This window comes from Ambystoma mexicanum, chromosome 1q, assembly GCF_040938575.1.
Source record: "Ambystoma mexicanum isolate Mex_15411 chromosome 1q, UKY_AmexF1_1, whole genome shotgun sequence".
Lineage (NCBI taxonomy): Eukaryota > Metazoa > Chordata > Amphibia > Caudata > Ambystomatidae > Ambystoma > Ambystoma mexicanum.
In genome coordinates this window covers 1,534,038,051-1,534,052,976 of record NC_090922.1, presented here as the reverse complement: position 1 = coordinate 1,534,052,976, position 14,926 = coordinate 1,534,038,051, and the positions used below count along the sequence as shown (strand labels likewise).

Genomic DNA, 14,926 nt, shown 5'->3' with positions numbered 1-14,926 from the left:
TCCCCTCGCTGATCACCCCTCAGATGTGATGTGATGTAAGAGGCACGCTCAGGTGCTGTCCCCTCGCTGGCCACCCCTTCATATGTGATGTGATGTAAGAGGCACACTCACTGGCGTTCCCCTCGCTGGCCACCCCTTCAGATGTGATGTGATGTAAGAGGCACACTCACTGGCATTCCCCTCGCTGGCCACCCCTTCAGATGTGATGTGATGTAAGAGGCACACTCAGTGACTGTCCCCTCGCTGGCCACCCCTTCAGATGTGATGTGATGTAAGAGGCACACTCACTGGCTGTCCCCTCGCTGGCCACCCCTTCAGATGTGATGTGATGTAAGAGGCACACTCAGTGGCTGTCCCCTCGCTGGCTGTCCCCTCGCTGGCCACCCCTTCAGATGTGATGTGATGCAAGAGGCACACTCACTGGCTGCCCCCTCGCTGGCCACCCCTTCAGATGTGATGTGATGTAAGAGGCACACTCAGTGGCTGCCCCCTCGCTGGTCACCCCTTCAGATATGATGTGATGTAAGAGGCACACTCAGTGGCTGTCCCCTCGCTAGCCACCCCTTCAGATGTGATGTGATGCAAGAGGCACACTCACTGGCTGCCCCCTCGCTGGCCACCCCTTCAGATGTGATGTGATGTAAGAGGCACACTCAGTGGCTGTCCCCTCGCTGGTCACCCCTTCAGATATGATGTGATGTAAGAGGCACACTCAGTGGCTGTCCCCTCACTGGCCACCCCTTCAGATGTGATGTGATGTAATAGGCACACTCGGGTGCTGTCCCCTCGCTGGCCACCCCTTCAGATGTGATGTGATGTCAGAGGCACACTCACTGGCGGTCCCCTCGCTGGCCACCCCTTCAGATGTGATGTGACGTAAGAGGCACACTCACTGGCTGTCCCCTCGCTGGCCACCCCTTCAGATGTAATGTGACGTAAGAGGCACACTCACTGGCTGTCCCCTCGCTGGCCACCCCTTCAAATGTGATGTAAGAGGCACATCACTGGCTGTCCCCTCGCTGGCCACCCCTTCAGATGTGATGTGACGTAAGAGGCACACTCACTGGCTGTCCCCTCGCTGGCCACCCCTTCAGATGTGATGTGATGTAAGACGCACACTCACTGGCTGTCCCCTTGCTGGCCACCCTTTCAGATGTCATGTGATGTAAGAGGCACACTCACTGGCTGTCCCCTTGCTGGCCACCCTTTCAGATGTCATGTGATGTAAGAGGCACACTCACTGGCTGTCCCCTCGCCGGCCACCCCTTCAGATGTGATGTGATGTAAGAGGCACACTCACTGGCTGTCCCCTCGCTGGCCACCCCTTCAGATGTGATGTGATGTAAGAGTCACACTCACTGGCTGTCCCCTCGCTGGCCACCCCTTCAGATGTGATGTGATGTAAGAGGCACACTTAGTGGCTGTCCCCTCGCTGGCCACCCCTTCAGATGTGATGTGATGTAAGAGGCACATTCAGTGGCTGTCCCCTCGCTGGCCACCCCTTCAGATGTCATGTGATGTAAGACGCACACTCACTGGCTGTCGCCTCGCTGGCCACCCCTTCAGATGTCATGTGATGTAAGAGGCACACTCACTGGCTGTCCCCTCGCTGGTCACCCCTTCAGATGTGATATGATGTAAGAGGCACACTCACTGGCTGTCCCCTCGCTGGTCACCCCTTCAGATGTGATGGTAAGAGGCACACTCAGTGGCTGTCCCCTCGCTGGCCACCCCTTCAGATGTGATGTGATGTAAGAGGCAAACTCAGTGGCTGTCCCCTCGCTGGCCACCCCTTCAGATGTGATGTGATGTAAGAGGCACACTCAGTGGCTGTCCCCTCGCTGGGCAACTCTTCAGATGTGATGTGATGTAAGAGGCACACTCACTGGCTGTCCCCTCGCTGGCCACCCCTTCAGATGTGATGTGATGTAAGAGGCACACTCACTGTCACCTTCAAATGTGATGTAAGAGGCACACTCACTGGCTGTCCTTGATGTAAGAGGCACACTCACTGGCTGTCCCTTCGCTGGACACACCTTCATATGTGATGTGAAGTAAGAGGCACACTCACTGGCTGTCCCCTCGCTGGTCTCCCCTTCAGATCTCATGTGATGTAAGAGGCACACTCACTGGCTGTCCCCTCGCTGGTCACCACTTCAGATGTGATGTAAGAGGCACACTCACTGGCTGTCCCCTCGCTGGCCACACCTTCAGATGTGATGTGATGTAAGAGGCACACTCACTGGCTGTCTCCTCGTGAGATGTAAGAGGCACACTCACTGGCTGTCCCCACCCTGGCCACCCCTTCAGATGTGATGTGATGTAAGAGGCACACTCAGTGGCTGTCCCCTCGCTGATCACCCCTTCAGATGTGATGTGATGTAAGAGGCACACTCAGTGGCTGTCCCCTCGCTGGCCACCCCTTCAGATGTGATGTGATGTAAGAGGCACACTCAGGTGCTGTCCCCTCGCTGGCCACCCCTTCAGATGTGATGTGATGTAAGAGGCACACTCACTGGCGGTCTCCTCGCCAGCCACCCCTTCAGATGTGATGTGATGTAAGAGGCACACTCAGTGACTGTCCCCTCGCCGGCCACCCCTTCAGATGTGATGTGATGTAAGAGGCACACTCACTGGCTGTCCCCTCGCTGGCTGTCCCCTCGTTGGCTGTTCCCTCTTGGCCACCCCTTCAGATGTGATGTGATGCAAGAGGCACACTCACTGGCTGTCCCCTTGCTGGCCACCCCATCAGATGTGATGTGATGTAAGAGGCACACTCACTGGCTGTCCCCTCGCTGGCCACCCCTTCAGCTGTGATGTGATGTAAGAGACACACTCACTGGCTGTCCCCTCGCTGGCCACCCCTTCAGATATGAAGTGATGTAAGAGGCACACTCAGTGGCTGTCCCCTCGCTGACCACCCCTTCAGATGTGATGTGATGTAAGAGGCACACTCAGTGGCTGTCCTCTCGCTGGTTACCCCTTCAGATGTGATGTGATGTAAGAGGCACACTCAGTGGCTGTCCCCTCGCTGGCCACCCATTCAGATGTGATGTGATGTAATAGGCACACTCGGGTGCTGTCCCCTCGCTGGCCACCCCTTCAGATGTGATGTGATGTAAGAGGCACACTCACTGGCGGTCCCCTCGCTGGCCACCCCTTCAGATGTGATGTGATGTAAGAGGCACACTCACTGGCTGTCCCCTCGCTGGCCACCCCTTCAGATGTGATGTGATGTAAGAGGCACACTCAGTGGCTGTCCCCTCGCTGGCCACCTCTTCAGATGTGATGTGATGTAAGAGGCACACTCACTGGCTGTCCCCTTGCTGGCCACCCCATCAGATGTGATGTGATGTAAGAGACACACTCACTGGCTGTCCCCTCGCTGGCCACCCCTTCAGATATGAAGTGATGTAAGAGGCACACTCAGTGGCTGTCCCCTCGCTGACCACCCCTTCAGATATGATGTGATGTAAGAGGCACACTCAGTGGCTGTCCTCTCGCTGGTTACCCCTTCAGATGTGATGTGATGTAAGAGGCACACTCAGTGGCTGTCCCCTCGCTGGCCACCCATTCAGATGTGATGTGATGTAATAGGCACACTCGGGTGCTGTCCCTTCGCTGGCCACCCCTTCAGATGTGATGTGATGTGATGTAAGAGGCACACTCACTGGCGGTCCCCTCGCTGGCCACCCCTTCAGATGTGATGTGATGTAAGAGGCACACTCACTGGCTGTCCCCTCGCTGGCCACCCCTTCAGATGTGATGTGATGTAAGAGGCACACTCAGTGGCTGTCCCCTCGCTGGCCACCTCTTCAGATGTGATGTGATGTAAGAGGCACACTCACTGGCTGTCCCCTCGCTGGCCACCCCTTCAGATGTGATGTGATGTAAGAGGCACACTCACTGGCTGTCCCCTCGCTGGCCACCCCTTCAGATGTGATGTGATGTAAGAGGCACACTCACTGGCTGTCCCCTCGCTGGCCACCCCTTCAGATGTGATGTGATGTAAGAGGCACACTCAGTGGCTGTCCCCTCGCTGGCCACCTCTTCAGATGTGATGTGATGTAAGAGGCACACTCACTGGCTGTCCCCTCGCTGGCCACCCCTTCAGATGTGATGTGATGTAAGAGGCACACTCACTGGCTGTCCCCTCGCTGGCCACCCCTTCAGATGTGATGTGATGTAAGAGGCACACTCACTGGCTGTCCCCTCGCTGGCCACCCCTTCAGATGTGATGTGATGTAAGAGGCACACTCAGTGGCTGTCCCCTCGCTGACCACCCCTTCAGATGTGATGTGATGTAAGAGGCACACTCAGTGGCTGTCCCCTCGCTGATCACCCCTCAGATGTGATGTGATGTAAGAGGCACGCTCAGGTGCTGTCCCCTCGCTGGCCACCCCTTCATATGTGATGTGATGTAAGAGGCACACTCACTGGCGTTCCCCTCGCTGGCCACCCCTTCAGATGTGATGTGATGTAAGAGGCACACTCACTGGCATTCCCCTCGCTGGCCACCCCTTCAGATGTGATGTGATGTAAGAGGCACACTCAGTGACTGTCCCCTCGCTGGCCACCCCTTCAGATGTGATGTGATGTAAGAGGCACACTCACTGGCTGTCCCCTCGCTGGCCACCCCTTCAGATGTGATGTGATGTAAGAGGCACACTCAGTGGCTGTCCCCTCGCTGGCTGTCCCCTCGCTGGCCACCCCTTCAGATGTGATGTGATGCAAGAGGCACACTCACTGACTGTCCCCTCTCTGGCCACCCCTTCAGGTGTGATGTGATGCAAGAGGCACACTCACTGGCTGTCCCCTCGCTAGCCACCCCTTCAGATGTGATGTGATGCAAGAGGCACACTCACTGGCTGCCCCCTCGCTGGCCACCCCTTCAGATGTGATGTGATGTAAGAGGCACACTCAGTGGCTGTCCCCTCGCTGGTCACCCCTTCAGATATGATGTGATGTAAGAGGCACACTCAGTGGCTGTCCCCTCACTGGCCACCCCTTCAGATGTGATGTGATGTAATAGGCACACTCGGGTGCTGTCCCCTCGCTGGCCACCCCTTCAGATGTGATGTGATGTCAGAGGCACACTCACTGGCGGTCCCCTCGCTGGCCACCCCTTCAGATGTGATGTGACGTAAGAGGCACACTCACTGGCTGTCCCCTCGCTGGCCACCCCTTCAGATGTGATGTGACGTAAGAGGCACACTCACTGGCTGTCCCCTCGCTGGCCACCCCTTCAAATGTGATGTAAGAGGCACATCACTGGCTGTCCCCTCGCTGGCCACCCCTTCAGATGTGATGTGACGTAAGAGGCACACTCACTGGCTGTCCCCTCGCTGGCCACCCCTTCAGATGTGATGTGATGTAAGACGCACACTCACTGGCTGTCCCCTTGCTGGCCACCCTTTCAGATGTCATGTGATGTAAGAGGCACACTCACTGGCTGTCCCCTTGCTGGCCACCCTTTCAGATGTCATGTGATGTAAGAGGCACACTCACTGGCTGTCCCCTCGCCGGCCACCCCTTCAGATGTGATGTGATGTAAGAGGCACACTCACTGGCTGTCCCCTCGCTGGCCACCCCTTCAGATGTGATGTGATGTAAGAGGCACACTCACTGGCTGTCCCCTCGCTGGCCACCCCTTCAGATGTGATGTGATGTAAGAGGCACACTTAGTGGCTGTCCCCTCGCTGGCCACCCCTTCAGATGTGATGTGATGTAAGAGGCACATTCAGTGGCTGTCCCCTCGCTGGCCACCCCTTCAGATGTCATGTGATGTAAGAGGCACACTCACTGGCTGTCCCCTCGCTGGTCACCCCTTCAGATGTGATATGATGTAAGAGGCACACTCACTGGCTGTCCCCTCGCTGGTCACCCCTTCAGATGTGATGGTAAGAGGCACACTCAGTGGCTGTCCCCTCGCTGGCCACCCCTTCAGATGTGATGTGATGTAAGAGGCAAACTCAGTGGCTGTCCCCTCGCTGGCCACCCCTTCAGATGTGATGTGATGTAAGAGGCACACTCAGTGGCTGTCCCCTCGCTGGGCAACTCTTCAGATGTGATGTGATGTAAGAGGCACACTCACTGGCTGTCCCCTCGCTGGCCACCCCTTCAGATGTGATGTGATGTAAGAGGCACACTCACTGTCACCTTCAAATGTGATGTAAGAGGCACACTCACTGGCTGTCCTTGATGTAAGAGGCACACTCACTGGCTGTCCCTTCGCTGGACACACCTTCATATGTGATTTGAAGTAAGAGGCACACTCACTGGCTGTCCCCTCGCTGGTCTCCCCTTCAGATGTCATGTGATGTAAGAGGCACACTCACTGGCTGTCCCCTCGCTGGTCACCCCTTCAGATGTGATGTAAGAGGCACACTCACTGGCTGTCCCCTCGCTGGCCACACCTTCAGATGTGATGTGATGTAAGAGGCACACTCACTGGCTGTCTCCTCGTGAGATGTAAGAGGCACACTCACTGGCTGTCCCCACCCTGGCCACCCCTTCAGATGTGATGTGATGTAAGAGGCACACTCAGTGGCTGTCCCCTCGCTGATCACCCCTTCAGATGTGATGTGATGTAAGAGGCACACTCAGTGGCTGTCCCCTCGCTGGCCACCCCTTCAGATGTGATGTGATGTAAGAGGCACACTCAGGTGCTGTCCCCTCGCTGGCCACCCCTTCAGATGTGATGTGCTGTAAGAGGCACACTCACTGGCGGTCTCCTCGCCGGCCACCCCTTCAGATGTGATGTGATGTAAGAGGCACACTCAGTGACTGTCCCCTCGCCGGCCACCCCTTCAGATGTGATGTGATGTAAGAGGCACACTCACTGGCTGTCCCCTCGCTGGCTGTCCCCTCGTTGGCTGTCCCCTCTTGGCCACCCCTTCAGATGTGATGTGATGCAAGAGGCACACTCACTGGCTGTCCCCTTGCTGGCCACCCCATCAGATGTGATGTGATGTAAGAGGCACACTCACTGGCTGTCCCCTCGCTGGCCACCCCTTCAGCTGTGATGTGATGTAAGAGACACACTCACTGGCTGTCCCCTCGCTGGCCACCCCTTCAGATATGAAGTGATGTAAGAGGCACACTCAGTGGCTGTCCCCTCGCTGACCACCCCTTCAGATGTGATGTGATGTAAGAGGCACACTCAGTGGCTGTCCTCTCGCTGGTTACCCCTTCAGATGTGATGTGATGTAAGAGGCACACTCAGTGGCTGTCCCCTCGCTGGCCACCCATTCAGATGTGATGTGATGTAATAGGCACACTCGGGTGCTGTCTCCTCGCTGGCCACCCCTTCAGATGTGATGTGATGTAAGAGGCACACTCACTGGCGGTCCCCTCGCTGGCCACCCCTTCAGATGTGATGTGATGTAAGAGGCACACTCACTGGCTGTCCCCTCGCTGGCCACCCCTTCAGATGTGATGTGATGTAAGAGGCACACTCAGTGGCTGTCCCCTCGCTGGCCACCTCTTCAGATGTGATGTGATGTAAGAGGCACACTCACTGGCTGTCCCCTCGCTGGCCACCCCTTCAGATGTGATGTGATGTAAGAGGCACACTCACTGGCTGTCCCCTCGCTGGCCACCCCTTCAGATGTGATGTGATGTAAGAGGCACACTCACTGGCTGTCCCCTCGCTGGCCACCCCTTCAGATGTGATGTGATGTAAGAGGCACACTCAGTGGCTGTCCCCTCGCTGGCCACCTCTTCAGATGTGATGTGATGTAAGAGGCACACTCACTGGCTGTCCCCTCGCTGGCCACCCCTTCAGATGTGATGTGATGTAAGAGGCACACTCACTGGCTGTCCCCTCGCTGGCCACCCCTTCAGATGTGATGTGATGTAAGAGGCACACTCACTGGCTGTCCCCTCGCTGGCCACCCCTTCAGATGTGATGTGATGTAAGAGGCACACTCAGTGGCTGTCCCCTCGCTGACCACCCCTTCAGATGTGATGTGATGTAAGAGGCACACTCAGTGGCTGTCCCCTCGCTGATCACCCCTCAGATGTGATGTGATGTAAGAGGCACGCTCAGGTGCTGTCCCCTCGCTGGCCACCCCTTCATATGTGATGTGATGTAAGAGGCACACTCACTGGCGTTCCCCTCGCTGGCCACCCCTTCAGATGTGATGTGATGTAAGAGGCACACTCACTGGCATTCCCCTCGCTGGCCACCCCTTCAGATGTGATGTGATGTAAGAGGCACACTCAGTGACTGTCCGCTCGCTGGCCACCCCTTCAGATGTGATGTGATGTAAGAGGCACACTCACTGGCTGTCCCCTCGCTGGCCACCCCTTCAGATGTGATGTGATGTAAGAGGCACACTCAGTGGCTGTCCCCTCGCTGGCTGTCCCCTCGCTGGCCACCCCTTCAGATGTGATGTGATGCAAGAGGCACACTCACTGACTGTCCCCTCTCTGGCCACCCCTTCAGGTGTGATGTGATGCAAGAGGCACACTCACTGGCTGTCCCCTCGCTAGCCACCCCTTCAGATGTGATGTGATGCAAGAGGCACACTCACTGGCTGCCCCCTCGCTGGCCACCCCTTCAGATGTGATGTGATGTAAGAGGCACACTCAGTGGCTGTCCCCTCGCTGGTCACCCCTTCAGATATGATGTGATGTAAGAGGCACACTCAGTGGCTGTCCCCTCACTGGCCACCCCTTCAGATGTGATGTGATGTAATAGGCACACTCGGGTGCTGTCCCCTCGCTGGCCACCCCTTCAGATGTGATGTGATGTCAGAGGCACACTCACTGGCGGTCCCCTCGCTGGCCACCCCTTCAGATGTGATGTGACGTAAGAGGCACACTCACTGGCTGTCCCCTCGCTGGCCACCCCTTCAGATGTGATGTGACGTAAGAGGCACACTCACTGGCTTTCCCCTCGCTGGCCACCCCTTCAAATGTGATGTAAGAGGCACATCACTGGCTGTCCCCTCGCTGGCCACCCCTTCAGATGTGATGTGACGTAAGAGGCACACTCACTGGCTGTCCCCTCGCTGGCCACCCCTTCAGATGTGATGTGATGTAAAACGCACACTCACTGGCTGTCCCCTCGCTGGCCACTCCTTCAGATGTGATGTGATGTAAGAGGCACACTCACTGGCTGTCCCCTCGCTGGTCACCCCTTCAGATGTGATGTGATGTAGGAGGCACACTCACTGGCTGTCCCCTCGCTGGCCACCCCTTCAGATGTGATGTGATGTAAGAGGCACACTCACTGGCTGTCCCCTCGCTGGCTACCCCTTCAGATGTCATGTGATGTAAGAGGCACACTCACTGGCTGTCCCCTCGCTGGCCACCCCTTCAGGTGTGATGTGATGTAAGAGGCACACTCACTCGCTGTCCCCTCGCTGGCCATCCTTTCAGATGTGATGTAAGAGGCACACTCACTGGCTGTCCCCTCGCTGGCCACCCCTTCAGGTGTGATGTGATGTAAGAGGCACACTCACTGGCTGTCCCCTCGCTGGCCACCCCTTCAGATGTGATGTGATGTAAGAGGCACACTCAGTGGCTCGCCCCTCGCTGGCCACCCCTTCCGATGTGATGTAAGAGGCACACTCACTGGCTGTCCCCTCGCTAGCCACCCCTTTATATGTTATGTGATGTAAAAGGCACACTCACTGGCTGTCCCCTCGCTGGCCACCCCTTCAGATGTGATGTGACGTAAGAGGCACACTCACTGGCTGTCCCCTCGCTGGCCACCCCTTCAGATGTGATGTGATGTAAGAGGCACACTCAGTGGCTGTCCCCTCGCTGGCCACCCCTTCAGATGTGATGTGATGTAAGAGGCACACTCAGTGGCTGTCCCCTCGCTGACCAACCCTTCAGATGTGATGTGATGTAAGAGGCACACTCACTGGCTGTCCCCTCGCTGGCCACCCCTTCAGATGTGATGTGATGTAAGAGGCACACTCACTGGCTGTCCCCTCGCTGGCCACCCCTTCAGATGTGATGTGATGTAAGAGGCACACTCAGTGGCTGTCCCCTCGCTGACCACCCCTTCAGATGTGATGTGATGTAAGAGGCACACTCAGTGGCTGTCCCCTCGCTGATCACCCCTTCAGATGTAATGTGATGTAAGAGGCACACTCAGTGGCTGTCCCCTGGCTGGCCTCCCTTCAGATGTGATGTGATGTAAGAGGCACACTCAGGTGCTGTCCCCTCGCTGGCCACCCCTTCAGATGTGATGTGATGTAAGAGGCACATTCACTGGCATTCCCCTCGCTGGCCACCCCTTCAGATGTGATGTGATGTAAGAGGCACACTCAGTGACTGTCCCCTCGCTGGCCACCCCTTCAGATGTGATGTGATGTAAGTGGCACACTCACTGGCTGTCCCCTCGCTGGCCACCCCTTCAGATGTGATGTGATGTAAGAGGCACACTCAGTGGCTGTCCCCTCGCTGGCTGTCCCCTCGCTGGCCACCCCTTCAGATGTGATGTGATGCAAGAGGCACACTCACTGGCAGTCCCCTCACTGGCTGTCCCCTCCCTGGCCACCCCTTCAGATGTGATTTGATGTAAGAGGCACACTCAGTGGCTGTCCCCTCGCTGGTCACCCCTTCAGATATGATGTGATGTAAGAGGCACACTCAGTGGCTGTCCCCTCGCTGGCCACCCCTTCAGATGTGATGTGATGTAATAGGCACACTCGGGTGCTGTCCCCTCGCTGGCCACCCCTTCAGATGTGATGTGATGTGATGTAAGAGGCACACTCACTAGCGGTCCCCTCGCTGGCCACCCCTTCAGATGTGATGTGACGTAAGAGGCACACTCACTGGCTGTCCCCTCGCTGGCCACACCTTCAGATGTGATGTGACGTAAGAGGCACATCACTGGCTGTCCCCTCGCTGGTCACCCCTTCAGATGTGATGTGACGTAAGAGGCACACTCACTGGCTGTCCCCTCGCTGGTCACCCCTTCAGATGTGATGTGACGTAAGAGGCACACTCACTAGCGGTCCCCTCGCTGGCCACCCCTTCAGATGTGATGTGACGTAAGAGGCACACTCACTGGCTGTCCCCTCGCTGGCCACCCCTTCAGATGTGATGTGACGTAAGAGGCACATCACTGGCTGTCCCCTCGCTGGTCACCCCTTCAGATGTGATGTGACATAAGAGGCACACTCACTGGCTGTCCCCTCGCTGGCCACCCCTTCAGATGTGATGTGACGTAAGAGGCACACTCACTGGATGTCCCCTCGCTGGCCACCCCTTCAGATGTGATGTGATGTAAGAGGCACACTCACTGGCTGTCCCCTCGCTGGTCACCCCTTCAGATGTGATGTGATGTAAGAGGCACACTCACTGGCTGTCCCCTCGCTGGCCACCCCTTCAGATGTGATGTGATGTAAGAGGCACACTCACTGGCTGTCCCCTCGCTGGCTACCCCTTCAGATGTGATGTGATGTAAGAGGCACACTCACTGGCTGTCCCCTCGCTGGCTACCCCTTCAGATGTGATGTGATGTAAGAGGCACACTCACTGGCTGTCCCCTCGCTGGCCACCCCTTCAGGTGTGATGTGATGTAAGAGGCACACTCACTGGCTGTCCCCTCGCTAGCCACCCCTTTATATGTGATGTGATGTAAGAGGCACACTCACTAGCTGTCCCCTCGCTGGCCACCCCTTCAGATGTGATGTGATGTAAGAGGCACACTCACTGGCTGTCCCCTCGCTGGCCACTCCTTCAGATGTGATGTGATGTAAGAGGCACACTCAGTGGCTGTCCCCTCGCTGGCCACCCCTTCAAATGTGATGTGATGTAAAAGGCACACTCAGTGGCTGTCCCCTCGCGGCCACCCCTTCAGATGTGATGTGATGTAAGAGGCACACTCACTGGCTGTCCCCTCGCTGGCCACCCCTTCAGATGTGATGTGATGTAAGAGGCACACTCAGTGGCTCGCCCCTCGCTGGCCACCCCTTCCGATGTGATGTAAGAGGCACACTCACTGGCTGTCCCCTCGCAAGCCACCCCTTTATATGTGATGTGATGTAAGAGGCACACTCACTAGCTGTCCCCTCGCTGGCCACCCCTTCAGATGTGATGTGACGTAAGAGGCACACTCACTGACTGTCCCCTCGCTGGCCACCCCTTCAGATGTGATGTGATGTAAGAGGCACACTCACTGGCTGTCCCCTTGCTGGCCACCCCTTCAGATGTGATGTGATGTAAGAGGCACACTCACTGGCTGTCCCCTCGCTGGCCACTCCTTCAGATGTGATGTGATGTACGAGGCACACTCACTGGCTGTCCCCTCGCTGGCCACCCCTTCAAATGTGATGTGATGTAAAAGGCACACTCAGTGGCTATCCCCTCGCGGCCACCCCTTCAGATGTGATGTGATGTAAGAGGCACACTCACTGGCTGTCCCCTCGCTGGCCACCCCTTCAGATGTGATGTGATGTAAAAGGCACACTCAGTGGCTCGCCCCTCGCTGGCCACCCCGTCCGATGTGATGTAAGAGGCACACTCACTGGCTGTCCCCTCGCTAGCCACCCCTTTATATGTGATGTGATGTAAGAGGCACACTCACTAGCTGTCCCCTCGCTGGCCACCCCTTCAGATGTGATGTGACGTAAGAGGCACACTCACTGGCTGTCCCCTCGCTGGCCACCCCTTCAGATGTGATGTGATGTAAGAGGCACACTCACTGGCTGTCCCCTCGCTGGCCACTCCTTCAGATGTGATGTGATGTAAGAGGCACACTCAGTGGCTGTCCCCTTGCTGGCCACCCCTTCAAATGTGATGTGATGTAAAAGGCACACTCAGTGGCTGTCCCCTCGCGGCCACCCCTTCAGATGTGATGTGATGTAAGAGGCACACTCACTGGCTGTCCCCTCGCTGGCTACCCCTTCAGATGTGATGTGATGTAAGAGGCACACTCAGTGGCTCGCCCCTCGCTGGCCACCCCTTCCGATGTGATGTAAGAGGCACACTCACTGGCTGTCCCCTCGCTAGCCACCCCTTTATATGTGATGTGATGTAAGAGGCACACTCACTAGCTGTCCCCTCGCTGGCCACCCCTTCAGATGTGATGTGACGTAAGAGGCACACTCACTGGCTGTCCCCTCGCTGGCCACCCCTTCAGATGTGATGTGATGTAAGAGGCACACTCACTGGCTGTCCCCTTGCTGGCCACCCCTTCAGATGTGATGTGATGTAAGAGGCACACTCACTGGCTGTCCCCTCGCTGGCCACCCCTTCAAATGTGATGTGATGTAAAAGGCACACTCAGTGGCTGTCCCCTCGCGGCCACCCCTTCAGATGTGATGTGATGTAAGAGGCACACTCACTGGCTGTCCCTTCGCTGGCCACCCCTTCAGATGTGATGTGATGTGAGAGGCACACTCACTGGCTGTCCCCTCGCTGGCCATGTGATGTGATGTGAGAGGCATGTGTGTGTGCATTGCTGCAGGCTGCAGTGGAGGGCTTACCTGTCTGAAGGAGCATGGCCGCAGCCAGGAGAGGGAAACAGACGACCTTCATCGCCTTCACGTGATGGTGTCACAGGCAGACATGGGAGAAGGTCTGTGGGCGAGGGCTTCTTATAGCACCCGACTGTGCTCACAAGCCCAGGGGAAGAGGCATTGGTGGGTGGAGAGGGAGGTTTCTGGCAGAAGCACAGCATTCCCCAGAAGAAGGTTGTGCTTCATTCGGGTCAATTTATGGTCATGTATTGCAGGGGGCGTGGAAGGGCTGCAACATGTGTCAGGCAATGATATAGTTTCTACATTGAGGGCTGTGACGAGAGGTGGAAGGTGGAGTCATTCCTGCAGGGACAAATACACACACAGCCTCAGGATGAGACACTCCCTCTTCACAGCTATATATTAAATAGAGGCTTAGTTTCTCTGTGGCAAGGAGCAACTTTGCAATCTTTCTTGGAAGGCAAACCCGGTGCCGAACAATCTCACAGCATATTTATTTATTTTTACATTCATAAAGCACTCTAAACCTTCAGGCATCAAGGCGCTAGTTGCAGTAGCAGTTTGAGACATTTTTCAGTTCAGTATTTCACAGGGAAAAAGACAGAAATCACAGGTGGTGCCCCCTTGTTTGTGCATATTAAGTAGCTTTGGGTTTTCACCCTAAGGTACATGGGTAATCCAGACGTGGAACCTTTGCTTACTGTTCTTAAAGAGGCACAGCTCCACCTCACTGACGAGGCCCAACCAGGCTGAAATACGTGTCTTGTGTTGCTGTTGGTACTCTTGTTCAGAAGAGAATTGCCTGGCATTTCGGTGCTGGACTGCCCTTGGGCAGGACAAAGACTGATATGTAATGGAAATTTCTCTTCTGTGAAAAGGACAGTGAGCTAAAGACTCTGGTTAAGACTCAAACCCAGGATACAGGCTGGTAATGAGACACTCCCAGGACCCCTCTTGTTTGTGCCCTTTGTGAAGAGCCAGTTTTTAAGATGTTTCTGGAACGACCAATAGGATTGTTCGGCTCTCAGTTCAGGAGGTAGAGAGTTCCATAGATTGGCTGTCACAACCGGGAAGCTTGAGCCACCGGCTCCAGCCCCTCTGAACCTTGCGGTTATGTGACGGCCTGCGTATGCCGTTCCGGCCGGCCTTGATGACTGAGCTTTGCAGAATTTCTTGGAGAGGTAGTGTTAGAAAGGCACCTGTGGTTGATCAACAGGCCTTTGAAGGAGATACGTTCTTTTATTCGGAACCCATTGGCGATTATTCTCGCGGCGGAGATATGTTACCGCTTGGGTATGTTGAGGGCAGCTCGGAGGGCATTGTTTTGGATGACTTGCAGTTTATGGAGATTGCGTGTTGAGGTGCCTGTGAATAGTGCGTAACAGTAGTCTAGTCTAGAGCCAATGACAGCTCGTCCAATGGGGAGGCAACTGACCTTGGAGAGGAACGGTCTGCAGGCATTAATGAGCTTGGCGTGT

The 14,926-nt window shown here is 56.1% G+C and overlaps 1 protein-coding gene across 1 annotated transcript in view; it reads right to left on the bottom strand.

The window, feature by feature from the left end:
* The window catches only part of LOC138551108 (asialoglycoprotein receptor 1-like), a 212,147-nt gene extending 198,524 nt beyond the window's left edge, over positions 1–13,623 (bottom strand). The window contains exon 1 of the mRNA XM_069642462.1: positions 13,455–13,623. Coding sequence (XP_069498563.1) covers positions 13,455–13,506 — 52 coding nt within the window. The 5' untranslated portion in view covers positions 13,507–13,623. The remainder of the gene's footprint in view (positions 1–13,454) is intronic.
* Between the last annotated feature and the right edge of the window lie 1,303 nt (positions 13,624–14,926).